Raw genomic sequence first — 18,229 nt, forward strand, 5'->3', positions numbered from 1 at the left:
TTTGTCACAAACTGTGAATTTGAGTAAAATGAGACTTTTATATATTTATAACTAAAAAAACTGCCTGATACTGAAATTCTGATTTAAAATTTGAATTTTGTTAACAAAATACCTCAGAAACACTTATTTTTATCTATGAAAAAATCTCTCTGTAGAACAGTGTAATTGATAAAAATTAAAAACCAGAATAACAATTCATTTTTGAATTAAAACTTAGAGAAAAATCACTGAAATTTCAGTGGCTTCATAATTCTACCTTTCTCATACCTTAGGAACAACAAAAGTTGACCTTTATTTGGAAGATCATCTCTGCTTTGCTCTGAAAATCTGTCTAAATGTGAGTGACTTTGTTGTTCCTGAGGTGTGAGAAAGATGAAATTATGAAGACAGTTTTTTCTACATTTTAATTCAAAAGTATTCTAATAATGTTTAATTATTTTATATAAAATTTATACATATATATAGTATAGTATAATAATAATAATATAGTCTTCTTTTTTAAAATTTTGTTTAAAAGAATTTTCCGATAAATAATAAATTTTACAGAATAAAGACAAAGCATTCTTTCATGAAGAGAGCCAAAATAAGTATAAAATAAAATATTTATGATCCAAATTAGTAACTAATAATGCAAATATGATACTTTTCATACCTTTATCACATTTATCATAATTTCCGGTGTGATAATAAGCCAGACCAAGACTACAAAGTGAAAATTCATTATGTTTGACAATTTTTAAAAAGTGTTTAATGGCCTCTTCGGGTTTCTTATTCACACTATAAAAACATTTCCAATTTTGAATTAAATTCAATCGGTTTGGAAATATGTTGTATAAAATTTTAATAATTGTAAGACCTACATGCATAGTCTAGCACAATTCACAAGTATATCCTGTAAATCTGGTTTCATTTGCTTTTGTAGTTGTATTGACCTGCAGAAAACAAAACAGCATTCAATTTTTTAAATTTCAATAGTAAACAAATTAATCATTTTAAAAAAATCAAATAATTCATTATTTATATATTTAAGATAGAATATATTTGAAACTTAAAAATGCACTGGTATGAAAAATAAAAAATAACTATTATGTTAGTCTATTCAGTTGATCAATATTGTTCTCTTGATCAAAATAATATGGAATATGATAGAAATGTAAAACAATATATCCTTTGATAAACAAAACAATTTTATTGTAAAAATCTAACTTTATTACAATCTTGGTGATCCAACATGTACGGAACCAAAAGTGTGTTGGATTATGGAGATTGTCAGATTATTGGAAGTAAAACAAATTCAATGGCACAAAAACAAATTTTACAATGTAATGCCAACTGTTAATGACGTAGCAAAACACAACTTGGGCTACTGATCAATACACTCAAGCACAATGCTGTTACAAGTAATCAATGTTGCCAAGTTGATGGACTGTCACAAAATTTATTGAGAAATATTAGTATAGTGAGAAGTACAGTACTTTTGGTGGAAAACTTTAGGAACTGATTTTATTTACATAATATTTTGTTATATAACACTCACTTTTATGAGCAGCTTAAGATGATGAACTTAACAATCTTTAATATTAAGCCCAAGCTCAAGTGATCAAGATGGGGCTTGATATTTGGGATATTCCAGTTTTCAACACGAGCGTTGAGTGTCGAAATCAACAATTTGATGTCGTCGACGACGTTCCAACTTTGAGTACGAAGTGCTTAGTTCCCGTAATTCCATTCTTGGCAAGATGGATGTCATTCAAATGTCGCACCATTATCCATAATTCATTGGAAAGTGCAGTCAACATATCTGTGTGTTGACTGCTACTTTCCAATGAGCTGAGTGTGTTGAGTCAGCATTGACAACAGTGCCACTTCAATGTTAAAACAAGGAACAAATTTTAACAAACACTGAGATCGGCACTTAGTCGGCATTGAAAATTAGAATGTCCCAATTGTGTCGAGTTTAATATGGGAAGGTTGGGGAAGTTTAACTGGAAACTTGAGTTTGAATTAGTTGGAAGCTTGTCTATAACATGGCAACAGTGTTGGCAATACCCAAGAGTTGACCAGTGTCAGATTACTGAATGTGTTGAATTAGCAAATGGTTGGCTTACCAAAGTTGTGCTATATTTTCTCGTTTTGCATAAATAAAGAATACTAAAAATCATAGTAACTACTTTAACACCATAAAATGGTTATCAAATGAACTGCTGAATTATTATTGGGCTATTATAAAGCTGCCCACCAGTGACCGAGCAGTTCTGTCGCCAAACACTGGGAGTTCGGTCGCGGGTTCGCGGCACGCTCGGACGTGGAGTTTTCTGGGTTTTCTCCACGTTTGTAACACGTAAATAGGGGCCAGTTTTCCTTACAAGACCTCCCAAAAGGCATTTCCTCTCACATAACATCACACACCAGAGAAGGCAACGGGCAACCATTCTGGTTGTAACTTCCCCCGGGATACACCTTGGCGCCTTAACTAACCACTTATTAACCTGTGCCAGGTGCTTGCCGACATCAGGATTTCTGATATGGCACGCAGAGAGAGAGAGATTATAAAGCTAGTACATAATTAAATATTAATTAATTTGGCTAAAAGTAGGCAGTTACACTTCTGTACCATTGTAAATTTAAATAAACATCCACAACTGCCGTAAATAATTGGGCTATAAATTGAAAATAATGATTTTGAATTACAAATGAATTTGACACTAGAGGGAAGCATTAGGCACTATCTTGTATTAAAATTAATAATTATAATATTTAATTAAATAATCTAGATTAAACTGGAAGAAAATTATAACGTTGTTGATGTCTATTTGCTATACATCGGGGGTTTCGATTGATGTTTATATGGTAAATTTAATAATTATAAAGAAATGAATTTTAATTTAGAATATTCTAGAAGGAAAAAATTGGTCTGGCACGAGACTCCTGCTTTGCTGTGCAGTTGCATTGCCAATTAACATTACACAGACAGAGATCAGAGTAGTGTAACTGGTTACCAGAGCTATTAATTACTTAAGTAATTTAATAATACAGATTACTTAGCCAACTTATGCTTTATCTTGGCTTGATGTGTGTGTATATGTATAAACAACAACCAACCCAATACGTCAAAGTTTTCAAATAAAAGTACTGAATTATTGTGGAAACTTTACAGATAATGACAAAACACTTTTTTGCACCTTAAAACGTTTTACTAATGGACGAATAATACGAACTTAGATAAAACACAGAAACTTCCACACACAGTTCAAAGCTGTGGCAGCTTGATGACAGGTATAGTTCCCAGGAAAGAAGTTGAAGACTCCTATTGCTGCTTGGAGTGCATCCTTCATTAACTTATACCCTGGTATTCCTGGCATATCTCGGGTTGCGACCTAATGACCTTGACCGGTTGACCCGAGATATCTCGTTTCGGCATTGGAACATTTTTGAACTGGATGTCGCTAGTCGTTATAATTTTTATATTAAAACTAACTTCCAAAATATATTATTTTTGTTTTTACATTTATTAATATATCTATTTTGTTTGTGCAAAATAATAAAATAATTTAGGACGATACAATAGCCACGATTAATTTTTTCAAAAACGTAATTTTTGTTAGGCTTAGCATCAACAAAAATTCAACATGGCCCGACACACAATGGAGAATAATTCAACATGAGATAGGTTAAAAACAGCTCGCTGAAAAACAAATGCTAAACACTAATTTTGTTTTTTTTTCATAAAAAGCAAAAATCTTCAGATTCTTTTGATTAGTGAAAACAGGTATTAATGTCTTTCATAAATACAGAGTAAGGGTAAAGTCAACTTTCGTAAAGCTGGAGATACATATATTGACTTGTTGACAAAAAAAATCATTCCACTGATTCAAAGTAAAATTTCAAACTAGAAGATACATGACATAGAGATCATTTGTGTAAAACCTCCCATAGATATTTTGCTGCAAACTCTTCCCAAGGTCCTTTACAGCTCAGCAGAATGTTGCTCCTAGACATTCTGTTAAAGAATCCTGTTGAAGAACTGTAACCCTTGGGCATCCACTTCCATTTTGTTGCTTCCATTTTAGATGCAAGAGACCACTAGTTTGGACCAACCATAAATTGAGATTTTGGAGAAAATGGGAGAAAAACTCAGACTTGGGGAGGTTGTGGTTGCGGTTGTGTCTGGGACCGTTCGTCCAAGAAGTCCGCATCAAGATTGCAAATGACGGTTGCATGAACATTATAGGTGATGTTTGCAGACCAAGATCTACTTCCAGGGATCCAATGGACAAACTTTCCCTACTCCTTCTTGGGTGTGTCATGATCAGCCTCTGGAGAATCCAGGGACAAACTTTCCCCACTTCTTCAATGGATTCAGGGATGAGCCTTCCCTACTCCTGTGTATCACCATCTACAATTCTTTGCTGTACCTTAGTGCAAGTGTGCTTCTTTTTTTTTTGCCTTATTAAACCTGAGTAACTTTGATACCCAGATATCTGTGTGAATCTCTATGTCCTGTACTGCTACCTCCACATGTTTCAAAACTCTCGCATCATCCTGATGTTCACAGGAAAAGTGAGTATTTCTGTCTTCCACCAAGACAGACAATTGTCGGGTAGTGCCTCTTAAATCGGCCTTTCTTACATATGTGTGGTGTGAAAATCTGGAGTTATGCTTGAGACGTTGAAGTAAATGGTGTGCACCATTCTTAAAAACGAGGAAGCAATAAAAGCAGAAAATGTGGTTAAAGGTATGACAACATTAACCTCCTGCAGATTGCATGTTATTGAGAAGGAAAAACTCCTCTTAGGGTGAATAAATGAAATGCAATTAGCTGGTGATATCATCTTTGAGAGGATTACTCGTGAGAAAACCAAGCAACCTGCATAGTGACTGCAAGAAACAGGAAATCACCACTCCTCACTAAGCTACAGTACAATATTTTATTATACAATATTTACATATTTTATTTATGTTTTTGTGTTTTAATTTATTATTTAGGGCATTTAATTGTGTTTTTAACTTAAATTACATGTATTTACTGTTTAAGTTTATTGAAATATGTATTGTTTATTGTCTGGAAATGGATTAATTCACTTTCCGTTATTTGTAATAGCAAAAATTAATTCGAACTTCAAACAATTTGAAGTTCAAACAGTCTAAAATGAATTAAATTTGAAGTACGAGGAACCATTGTACTTATTTTCTATAAATTTATCAAAAAGCATAAATTAGTATAAAATGTGATAAATAAATTTATAGAAAATGTATTTTTTTTTTGTTTCTATTAATTTGCACTATAAATGTATGAAAACTCTGAATATATGTAGGCTGTTTTTTTTCAACTTCCAATGGTCCATAAAACAAAAACAAGTGTAAATAACAAAACAAATTTATTACCAAAAGTTAGGTACAAACATGGTTACTTTTTGACATAATCACAGTGAAAATTGAGGCGCTTGTCATATCTGTGGATGAGAATTGCAATTCCCTCTTCATAGAATGTTGCTGAATGAGATGGGTCTTAATGTTGTTTTGAAGATTGCCATTAGTCTCAAACTTCTGCCCTCCTAGCCACGTTTTCAGTTCAGGAAAGAATGGATATCACTTGGCGCTAAATCGGGGCTATACGCTGGACATTTAAAAAGTTCCAAGATGGATGGAAGTCTTCACACCTTTAACATGTGAAGACTTCCGCCTCTTTCCTGAACTGAAAACGTGGCTAGGAGGGCAGAAGTTTGAGACTAATGACAATCTTCAAAACAATGTTAAGGCCCATCTCATTCAGCAACATTCTATGAAGAGGGAATTGCAAAGCTCATCCACAGAAAAGACAAATGCCTCAATCTTCACTGTGATTATGTCAAAAAGTAACCATGTTTGTACCTAACTTTTGGTAATAAATTCATTTTGTTATTTACACTTGTCTTGTTTTATGGACTATCGGAGGTTGAAAACCGCTGTCATACTTTTCTACTACTAGCTGCATTTCATTTTTTGCTGTAACTGGGCTTTGTGAGTTTGCTTATGGATTTTTTGGACATCAGTATATTATAATTTAAAAGCTTAAATAAGCTTTTTAAATGAGTAGCATCATACCTTGCACTAATAAATTTATTATTATAATATATATTTTATTGTTTAACATTTTGCTCATTGATATACTTTGGAATGTGTCACATATTCAGAACATTGTAATTTGAACAATTTTTAATATATTCTTTTTATAAATGTTTTCTTTGGATAAATCTGAAGATAAAATGTACTGTGTTGCAAAAAACATTTAATCACCTTTAGTAAAGTGACTTCTTTACAAATGTTAGCATTATTGTTTAATGCAAACTATGTTACACAAACCTTATATCTCTGAGAACCAACATTTATTGCTTTAACAAATGTTTTCAACCTGATCAACAGGTCATTGTCAGGTATTTTCAATTCACTCGAACATTTTTATGGTGGTTCTATATTCAAACAATGAGAAATTCAAATTTATAAATGTTTGAACAATTTGTCCAAATATTAAATATACCAAAAATGTAACAAACAGTATAAATATGTGAAATTGAATGAATTAAAATAAATAAAATAAAATACATATATACTAACACAATATACAGAATTATATTGACAGAGTGCGCACTATGTATTAGATTTTACTGCGCTACTTTTGATCACATATTTCCAGGCCTATGGTAATATTGTATCTTTGTAATTCAAACATTTGCCAGTAAGGCTAGATTTGGCAAATTATTACACAAACAAATACTTTCAACTTATTAAGAGTACTTCTCAATAAGTGTTTTCATGGCCCTTCAAATCATGATCGCCAAGCAAAGGAGACTGTCTTAATGTCATTGAAATTTACCAACTTGCCTTTAAGTTCCAATTTATGTTTCAATCTCTTCTAGAGATTTTAGTTGATAGATTTCCTGTTCTAGTTTAATAATTTTGGAATTTCCATGATGTCCAATTTCCATGATGAACAACCAATGTTGTTGGTTGTAAGCTTGTCGCATGCTATGCGTTAAGAAAACTACAGTTATTTCTTTGATAATATGATTGTAAAAACGTCATGACATTGTTCAAGCCATAACCAATGATAACAGTATTTGAAAAGTTTTAAAACAATTGTAATTTGAACTTTTCTTCTTGAACTGTCATTCTTTAATTCACTATCATTGATTTCAAAGTTATTCTTGCTCTACTTATCCTGAAGATAGTCAATAAAATTGACTGAAAATGTTCACTTAAATAAGTACAATTAATGCTGGTTTTAAAAATTCATTGTGAATGTATTAATGTGTAACCAGTTTGTAAGAATGTTATAAGAATTTCTATAGACAAAATTTAAAATTTTATATAACTCTGTAAGTGAATATATTAGTCAGTTAAGTGGCATTGTTGTTATAATTTAAGATCATTTTACATACCTTTCAAATGCATTTAGAGATTCTCTAAATAATCCTTGTCTTTCAAATAACAATCCCAATATATTAAAAGCTATGGGACAATTTTTGTTATTTTCTGAAATAAATTAATTTAGTATTTATCCAAAAAATACATTAGAATGTATTTAACAAGATAATGTCATCATTATTACCTGTATATTTAACCATGCAATCCAAAGCAACACTTATGGCATTCATATCTATGATGTTTTCTTTATACCACTGACTGTCACGATTCATTTTCTCTTTCAGGGCTTCACAAACCCAATGACCATATCCAAGCAAACCTTCAGGCTGCATAATAAATATTAAAGAAAAATTTATTTATATTACTTTTAAAATTATATTCATTCTGTACCATTGACAGAAACTTAAAAACCAATATTTCTTATATTAAGATGTAAAAAATAGTTGTTTGAGACAACCGATATAGTGACAATAATGTGAACTCACGTGATTTCCAATTGTGGTAGTATGTCGAAACAGATCGGTCGTCTCATTGTGTTTGACGGCTTCGGCAATAAGGGCCTGCCCAATCCAACAGACGGAATAGGAAGGATCTGATTTTTGTGCAATACTGAAAGCTTTATGTGCTAGCTATGCAGAAGTAAAATATATAAAACTATTAAAATATAAAATATAATTTATTTGAATTGTTATAATTTAAAATATTAATTAAATGAGTACCATGCAAAAGTATGTTTTAAAAATGAAAAGACTGCTTTGTATAAAGATTTATTACACGCATGATTAACTAGTAGCTTGGCTAGGCCCCTAGGGTAAAAGTTATTATTATATACAGTTGTTCATAATTTAATTACATCAATAACGTTTTAATATCATACATGAAATGTACCAAAAAATTAATACATTTTACAGAGTTCTGAAAACCAAAAAAGTTTGATAACCACCAATTTAACATATTGAATACAACCAAACCAAAAAGGAGACAAAAAATTATGCAATAATAGGTATCAGTTTAACATGCCACTGCCTAAAAAGATTAAGATAATAAATTGAAACTAAGTCACAACGACAACATGTGTTTAGATCAAACAGATCTACAACTGACCTTACTGTGTCTTAAGAAGCACAATGGAGAGAGTTTGATAATTTAATACAAATTTAAATATGTAGCATTTATAGTCCTAGAAAATAACAAATATTGAATGTAGAAAGAATGTAGAAAATCGGAATACCAGAAAATTATATTAATTTAGTCAAAAAAAAAAAAAAAATATATATATATATATATATATATATGTGTGTGTGTGTGTGCATTTGTGTGTGTGTATATATATATACACACACACACAAATGCTGCCAAAATAGTGTCAAAAGGGGTTATGTGACTGAGACAGAATTGGAGTAAACAAAGACATCCACCAAAGCAGTGTACTTTCACCCTTCATTTATTATTACAATGGATATGTTGGAAATTGTAACTGAATTGTAAAACCAATGGGACTTGCAACTGTAAAAGTTTCTTAGAAGATGATGCACAAATCTAAATTTATTAACTTATTTTTTGTATTTTTGTGAGATATGCCATGTTTCCATTGTGCCCTCAATTCTTAAAAACATACATTTTAATATGGTTATATGACAAAACATTTACCTACACCATTTAGAGACATTGTGCTAATTTTTTAACTGTATAATTTATACAGTTGAACCTGTCTATCTCAAAAACAGGTTATTTCAAATAATTTTCTTCAAAACCTCTATATCTCAAATTATGAACCGAAGTGACCACATTAATAAAACATTGCATATTTAAGTGCTGCTGAATTAAAACCTAAATCCTCCTTTCTCAAAACTTCCTAATGTGGGATATACCATTTTTCACCAAACCTCCTTTAGCAAAAATACAAATAAGTTTACAATATCTTTTTATCCATTATGATAATTTTATTAGCAAATTGTCTTTGTTATAGTTTTTACAAGCTTAATATGTTCATTACATCATTTCACACAATAACAATATTATCATCTAATTTTTACATTTAGTAAAATAAGTAAAATCTACAAAAAAGTAACAATCTTTAGTTCCTTGAAATGTAAGTCTGTAGTCATATGACCATATAACAGGCTGTACAAGTTTAATTATGGGCAATTTTTGCCAGTACAAACAAATTAATTGTGTATCCACGGTATAGAAAATTGCAAAAAGTTTGTAAATTTCACAGATGGGAAATTGATAAAGTATTTAATTTATGAAAGTTTGTGCCAATTCTCATATTATAACCATTAGAAGAAAATGTCTAGCATTTGAAATCCAAATTCAATTTTTAAACTACAGTAATGTCATACACACTTTACTATTTAAGTAAACCGAACATTTTCTCACCCTATTAATCATAGTACACACTTAACTGGATGTTTCTCAGAAACAGAGCTATAAGAGACTTAATTACATACAAACAACACAATCATAATCATTATTCATCAAATAATAAACCTTAAAAATCCAGCAATCACAAACTACTTAGTGACGCTAACATTTTTGATCTTGTCGAAAGACCTGGTTCGGATGCTCATTAATACTTATTAAAGGTGTTTCGATAAGACCAAAACATGTTAGTGTGATTAAATAGTTTGTGATTGCTGCATTTTTAAGGTATTTTTATTTGATCAATGAATATCCAGTTATTGATGAGAAGTTAATATTAATTATCATTCATCTTTATATTTGTTATATTTATTTCATTTTGTATATTTCAAGAAGACACTAAAGCTATTTGAAAAAACTGAAGTTTAAGAAAAATGTTTTCAGACCTTACACGCAAATTTTAAATCTTATATGCTTTGGAAACATCACTTGTATCCCGTGTACATTTTGAATGATACTGTAGGCCGAAGTTGGTTCCAATGCAGGTCCAAAAATGTTTCTATACTTAAACTTTCCTTAAATAATTGTATTACCTTTTCAAAACATACCAAATTTGGTTGAGATTTATCCAATAGTTCTTTTTATAAAAAATTACAAACTACTACTCTTTAATTATGATCACTGTATATTTAAACTTTATATTACAAAGTTTCATATTAATGAGGCTTTAATTTTTTCCATATTTAAAGAAGAAAAACTATTTACAAAAACATTTAAAATTAAAATATCTCTGTCTTCTCACAATTAAACGTGGATTTCTGTAGCAGACAGATTAAAAAAATTATCAATGTTTTAACATAATACCTGAACTTCATTATGAAGAAGATATAAGACTCCCAAATTAGTCCACGCTGCTGCATTCTATAAAGAAATGCGTTAAAATAATTTATACTATCTCTTTTGTAAACAATTAATTACTACATGATGATGATAAACTGAAATTTTTCAAAATTAATTGAGTAATACAAAATGTTAATCACTTACGTCATTTTCATATTCTATTGCTTTAATAAAAGAATGCTGAGAAAGGCTGTAATTCATTAATTCTACATACAAAAATAATAAGGTAAAATTAGAATTTTACTTATTCCAAATTTAAATTATATATAAATTTATTCCTACCATTGCATGCTGCAATAATTCCTAATGTATTCCAGTATTTACTCTTATTTGGACTCATACTTATGGCTTTTTCTAAACAAAGCAGAGATTTTTCTGCTAACTTTTTCTTCTCATTAAGGACTTTTGATTGATGATAATAATTAATCCCTAAATCATGCCATATACTACTAATTTCTGGATGAAGTGCTAATGCTTGTCCATAAAATCTATTAAAAAAATATAGCTTTGAATACTTTGAAAATATTTTTTACTTCTTTTTGTATTATACTATTTGAATCTAGGACATTTTGGCAAGGCTGTTTTGGCATAACCATTTTGGCATACAGATAACATTAGGACACAGACATTATGTCGTCATCGTTTGAATATTACGGCAATGAAGAATGCCAGCAGTTTAACAATTTTCCATCTAACCAAACTTCTTTTTACTAATATTGATAGAAATTTTTTATCTTTTGTGTGATACAAAACTTCTGGCTATTACTAAAAAAAAAAAAAAAAAAAAAAAAACAGGAATTTTGATTTGACTATCAAAAGCAAAAATAGAGATAACAAACTGTTTTAAGTTAGATATGCATCTATAGTTACAATAACTACTTAATTAAAATATCTATTGATGTCAGCATCGGTTGTGTAAATTGTGTAAGAAGAAAAATGGATAAAATATTTGTAAAATAAAACTTATAACATTTATTTGTATTAACTATTTTAACATTAAAAAAACCAATTTTATTGTTTTTTGCATCAATATATGTGGTGTTTGCCTTATCCATCTTGTTTTAAAATTTGGTAATAACTAACAGTAGTATAATTTGATGTAATCATTGTCAAAAATTTCCCTTATTGTCAGAATAGCTTTTTTCAAAAAGCTTTTCATGTTCAAGGATAAAAACAATTTGTTGTCAAACAACAACCTACAATTAAACTTAGTATTATACAAAAAAAAGGAAAATATTTATATTAGTTAAACAATATAAACATCTTACCACCTTCAGTCTATCTCTGGAGAATGCCATAAACCAACATACTCTCTAACTTTTGGAATGAGAAAATAACCTCAAAATGACAAAAAATTTTCATAAAACTAATTTTAATTTTATCAGAAAATACATTAGTCTTGAAAATTCTGTAATATTTACTCTTGAGTTGTTGATAGCAGAAAATATGCAAAGTATAGGTCCACAAGGCTTTGTAAATGAGGTAGGCAGAACTTGTAATGTCATTATAGCAAAAGGATATAAAATAGTGAGCTTGTTAATGAAGTCAAGGAGGAGTTTTCCTAGTCTTGTGAGATATTTGGTGTAGTGTTGCCAGATCTTATGTTTTTCCTCTAAGCTTTCTTTTTTTCCCATGTCTTTTGCCCATAAGACAATGTCTTCCTTTTTTTTGTTTTCCTTTCGCATCCATACACATTAAAATATTTTATTTTACAACTCTCACAATGTTGTGATTACAACTAGAACATTCTAAGTTTGAAAATGCTGTCAATATATATTAAAATTACAAAAATTTATTAACCTTGATCAGCTGTTTGAGGAATGATGTGAGTGTAGAGGTGTTTAATATAAAATGTTTAAATTATAAAGACGGTGATGTTGATAAGTGGCTGTAGTTTTTTTCTAAAGTTTTTAAGAAAAGTGTTACAAACATGAAGTCATAAGGTTTTTACTAAGATTCCATGAGCTATCTCAACCTTTGTATAAGGAGTTTTTCAGTAATAAAGAATAAATTGACAGATGTCAGAAACAGGAGCCATCCAGAGCTGATGAAAGTGGAACTACAGATTGTACACAATTTCCCTTTCACTTATAAGCAATTTTACCAATTTGAAAAATATAATGAAAAATTATTAAGAGCAGCTAAATCAGAAGAAAAATATTAGAAGGAGTAAATAGCATGGAAGTTAAAGTAAACAATGTTCTATACATGTAATAAAATGTTTGATCTGTGGTAAAAAAAATATTCCCTTTTTTTCTAAAAAATCTGGCAACCCTAGTTTGGTAAGAGTTCTTTACTGAAGGAATTGTTGAATCTTTGCTTGATTGATTTTCATTTAACCCTATTTGGTGGCAACCGCTGTCTCATAATAATAAACCATCATTGTCCTAATTAATAATCATCATCATCATTATTATTATTAATCTCATTACAATTACTACTAGTTTTGAATTAGTGACATTCATGTCGTGGTGTTTTGCAATGGCACCTAGGAAAAAGGGTTATATGCTTTGTTTACACATGAAACTGATGCTATTATTGAGTGTTGCCAGTGAATAACAATAACTTATTTAATCCTAGTCATAGAAGTCATAGAAGCAGAAATTAGATTACTTTTTTGTTTGAATGACACAATGAATTTTATGGAATGTCAAGTTATCAAGATTTGAGTTTCCTGGACTCTACTGTAATCCTTTATTGTATTCATTATTTCTAATAACTGCCATTTATATACATACATACATACATACATACATACATATTAATAAATGTAAAAAGAAAAAATAATTCTATTCAGGAGTTAGTTTTAATATCAAAATTATAAAATTTTAAAGACACACCATCTAGTTTCAAAAAGTTCCGACGATGAAATGAGATATCTCCGGTCAATCGGTCGAGGTTAGCACGTGGCGACCAGAAATATGTGGGGAATAACATGGGACAGGTAAACGGGTTTTTTCAAAGATTCGTTTGTCAAAATTCAATTTAGCAACATTCGCTTTTCAAACATCCCAACGCATGTGTTTGTCAAAATTCAATTTCACAATATTCGTATTTCCAACTTACCAACGAGCAATGCGTGCGCAAATCTCTCACTACTGTCTGTTTGTAGAGAGTGTCACCATTTTCTATTTTATTGTGTTTTGGTTCTCGGTCCCCTGACTACCTATGAGTCTGGTTTTTTTATGCACGCATGATTTGGGCACCTAATACTTTGTGCCAAATTTCAACTCCTGACATGTACTCCTTCATACCTCTAAGCTGATAAGACAGCAAGACGTATGATTTTATAAACAAGACACAGTCTTGTCAATAATTATACAATATTATATAGGGGTGCTCTGATCGTCACAGCTGTTGGCGTCAATTTCTCTCCACTTCCAAAGTTTGTCTAATTACTAATAGATGAAGAATACTAAATTATATTGGATTAATATGAATAATATTAAGCTTATTATATTATTGTTACTAATCTTTGGAATAGAACCGAATCCGTGTCCCTTACAGAAATCTCCGATAAAAAGAGGAAGACCACCACTAAATTGTCACAAATTACTGACTAATATTATCAAATCATCAGAGCTGGAAACAAATCTTATAACTGAATATACAGAACCTAGAAGAACAGAATCCTTAACCCAAACAGGTGAGCTAATTAATTTAACCTCCTTGCAAGAACAATTACCTAGACATTTCAACAGCAGAATTATGGAATAAAATAGTTGAATTGATAACCAATAGTAATGATAACCTGGTGAGTCAATTTTCACTAATAAGAGATGAAATTAATATAATTCAAAATGAAATTAAAGATTTTAAAGAGAAATTACAACAAATTAATAAGAGAAATGATAAAACAGATACCAAATTACCAAATTAAGACTAGAAAATGAATTAACTCAAGTAAACTAACTCAGCAAAATGTAATTCAAAACACACCTTATGTTGCTGAGAAAATTTAATAAAAAATGCAACAAATGTTTTCAGCCAAATCTATTTGCCATCATCAGGTAAAACAAATTTGAATATAAACAAATGGAACAAAATAAGCATATACATGTATAAAAATAAAAAGTATTATAAATAACAATGTGTGTATATATATATATATATATATAAATACATGTATAGGATAAATAACAAAATATTATAAAGTTATATAATAATATCATATACAAACCATGAAAAATAATAATAAAAAAAAAATCAAGGCATAAATTATAAGCTCTCCAAGTTTTTAATTAGGTATTTCCATGCTGATGGTAATCCTTCAGCATCCCTAGAGTTAGTGCATGTACCATGCAATCTGCCTTTATAGATTTCAATCCTTTCAGTGCTTATCGCCAAAGACTCTGTTATTGGGTTGTTCAGAAAGTAATTTCATTTTTTATTACTAGAGGAATTAGACGTATTTTTATCAGCCAATTTTATTTTAAACCACATTTTCATTATATACTTCGACAGCTGACATTTTAAGGCTTATTTGTAAAAAATTTTGTTCGATTCTGTACAATTGTTTTTCTTCAGTGACCCATCAAATATGGAAAATCGAAAGCATCGTTTTCGGCATATTTTGCTTTTTTATAACTAAAAAATCAAAATGCCGTTCAAACAAGAAAAAAATTGTGGTACATGTTTGGAGAAGACGTGTCGAGAGAAAGATGGTGCCAAAACTGAGTTACAAAATTGCGTTCTGGCAATTTTAATATCAAAGATACTCCACATTCTGAATGGCCATTTCAAGCTAACGAAAACAAAATAAAGGTACCAATCAAAGTAATCTGCCATATAACAACACGTGAAACCACTATCAGATTAAATCTGTTAAATTGAACTGTTTATTATTACTTAAAACGAACTGGTTTCGTTTCAAAGCTCGATATATGAGTTCCACATGTTATTAAAGGAAGATGCTCTCTATGGTGGGATTTTAAAGAAACTTTTTTTTTGAGCTTTTACCAGACAATTTAACAATTGATTCGAAAGTGTACTGCCATCGAGTAAACAAATTGAGTAATATCATCAAACAGAAAAGGCCAGAATTGATAGACAAACAAAGTGTATTGTTTTACCACGATAATGCCAAATTTCACATGAGTTTCGTAACTTATCAGAAATTGTTATAGCTTAGATGGGATGCGTTATTGCACCAACCGTATTTGCCAGATCGGGCACGCTCGGATTATTACTTGTTTCGGTCTATGCAAATTTTCTTAACTAAGACATTTACTTGAAATGACAATGTCAAAAATCACTTGGATTAGTTTTTGTAAACAATGATCAAAACTTTTATGAATGTGAAATCGTGCTACTACCAGAAACAATGACAACAGGTTTTTGACCAAAATGGTCAATATATAATTCAATAAAATATTTATTTATTATATGAATATTGCTTTTGCTTTTCTACGGAAAGAACGAAATTACTTTCCGAACAACCCAATAATTCATTTGTATTAAATTTTGTTCTATTTGTTTATATTCAAATTTGTTTTACCTGATGATGGCCAATAGATTTGGCTGAAAACGTTTGTTGCATTTTTTATTAAATTTTCTCAGCAACATAAGGTGTTGTGTCTTGAATTAACACAATATAAACTTGATTCTCTGATTAATACTATGAATAATAATAAAATAATAATATATGACTATTCAGATCAATTTAAAGATATAACTCAAAAAGAATTAGCAACATATATATTTTTTCCAATACTTTAAAAATAGTATGCATTGATTCAGAAGATATAAAAAATATCTACTCAATACCCAATTCAAATATCCATATTAAGTGCATAGTATTGAAATCAGATCAATTAAGAAATAGAATTCTTGCAGCCTTTAATAAGTCAAAGCAAAACAAGATGCTAGGAAAATGGCAAGATATTAATATGACAGCCAACTTAATTTAAAATTCCTGCAAAAGAAGGAAAAAACTTTTACCATATTATATGGACTTTAAAAAATAAGGATTACAACTAAAACTGTGTGACGACTATCTGATAATAAATCACCAAAAATTATATATAGTTATATGCAGAATCAGTTAGTATATGCAGATGATTTTTTGTTATATACTCTACAGAAAAACCTGGCTGCTTTCTAGCCGAATTATCGGGCTAGAAAGCGGCTATAGCAATATTAATAATTTTAAGATAATTTTGATTGGTTAATTTGGCATTGGTTGGTGTCTTACTTTATGTATAACGGGTTCATTGTTATTTATTTATATATATGTTACCGGCAAAGCCTGATTTTACGCCAAACTAGTTTGGCGTAAGCGTGCCAGGCCAAACTAGTTTAGAATTATTATTCAAGTATATTAATGGTTAATTTAAGTTCATCATAAAACACAGATAAGTCCATTTTAAATTTTAGTTTGATTTTAAAAGTTATTTTTATTCGTTTGAATTTTTGAAAATATTTTCAAAAGTTAATTACTTTTAAAAGTGCATGGCTTAATTTTAAAAAAATACAAACTGATAAGTACTGATTAGCTTATTTTTATTTTATAGTTTGTATAAGTGTTGTGTCACTTCTAATCAATACCGTTTTTGGTTAATGTTACCCTAGGTATCGAAGATGGCAGCTTGTCTCCGATTCCAACGATCAGAAGACAGGGAACAGTGGGGACGCATGTTCTAACCTATTCTAATAATTTGGTTGCTAATAATTATGGTAATTTATTAGAATAGGTTAGGTTAGGTTAGAACGTGCGTCCCCACTGTTCCCTGTCTTCTGATTGCTAGAATTGGAGACGAGCCGCCACCTTCGATATCTAGGGTAACATTAACCCCGTTTTTTATAATTAAGTAGACTATGTTTGAATAAATATTGTTCATCTAATTGATTGCCTTTTAATTTTATTTTAATTATTAATATATTTAACCATTAATATACTTGAATAATAATTCTAAACTAGTTTAGCCTGACACGCTTACACCAAACTAGTTTGGCCTAGGCAAAACTAGTTTGGCATAAAATCGGGTTTTGCCAGTAACATATATACGCCTTGCCAAGGTTGCGATGGCCGGTTGAGTGCCTTGGGAGGTCGTGGGTGCTTAATGTGTCCCCAGCCGGCATTGTAATGACTGTCGATGGGCGTAGCGTAAGCTTATACCAGGTTGTTCAATAAGTTTTGTCGTTCAATAAGAGATGGCGCTATTAGGTTTGTCGTTTTATTACTCTAAAAATAGTACTACTTTTTTATAAACACGTGTGAAGTTTCATGTAGATCTGTCAACTCATTTCTATATTTGCAGCTGTTCAAAGTTGACGTGTCAGTGTATTTTTTTACAATGGAAAAAATTAAATATCGTGCAGTGATAAAGTTCTTATTTTTGAAAGGTGTAGCACCAAAACAAATTCATGAACGATTGGTAAAAGTGTATAAGGACTCTTCACCTTCAATTAGAACAGTAGAAAGATGGGTTGCTGAATTTAAACGTGGCCGTACAAGTCTTGAAGACGATCCACGTGAAGGACGTCCAAAAAGTGCATCAACACCAGAAATCGTAGCAAAAATACAGCATATGGTTTTGGAAGATCGTCGATTAACTGAGAG

General features: G+C 30.2%; 2 protein-coding genes across 3 annotated transcripts in view; one reads left to right on the forward strand and one right to left on the reverse strand.

Moving 5' to 3' along the window:
• Positions 1–18,229, forward strand: part of LOC136990728 (serine incorporator 5-like) — a 217,367-nt gene that overhangs the window by 19,940 nt on the left and 179,198 nt on the right. The gene's annotated exons all lie outside the window — the stretch shown is intronic.
• Positions 1–18,229, reverse strand: part of LOC136990714 (tetratricopeptide repeat protein 37) — a 122,108-nt gene that overhangs the window by 12,681 nt on the left and 91,198 nt on the right. For both annotated transcript variants that reach the window (XM_067289128.1, XM_067289129.1), the window contains exons 23-30: positions 10,951–11,156; positions 10,813–10,874; positions 10,633–10,689; positions 7,890–8,033; positions 7,589–7,730; positions 7,419–7,512; positions 861–932; positions 653–777 (exon numbers count right to left, since the gene is read on the reverse strand). In XM_067289128.1, coding sequence (XP_067145229.1) covers positions 653–777; positions 861–932; positions 7,419–7,512; positions 7,589–7,730; positions 7,890–8,033; positions 10,633–10,689; positions 10,813–10,874; positions 10,951–11,156 — 902 coding nt within the window. The remainder of the gene's footprint in view (positions 1–652; positions 778–860; positions 933–7,418; positions 7,513–7,588; positions 7,731–7,889; positions 8,034–10,632; positions 10,690–10,812; positions 10,875–10,950; positions 11,157–18,229) is intronic.

This window comes from Centruroides vittatus, unplaced genomic scaffold (assembly GCF_030686945.1).
Source record: "Centruroides vittatus isolate TY-2023 unplaced genomic scaffold, ASM3068694v2 contig_134, whole genome shotgun sequence".
Classification (NCBI taxonomy): domain Eukaryota; kingdom Metazoa; phylum Arthropoda; class Arachnida; order Scorpiones; family Buthidae; genus Centruroides; species Centruroides vittatus.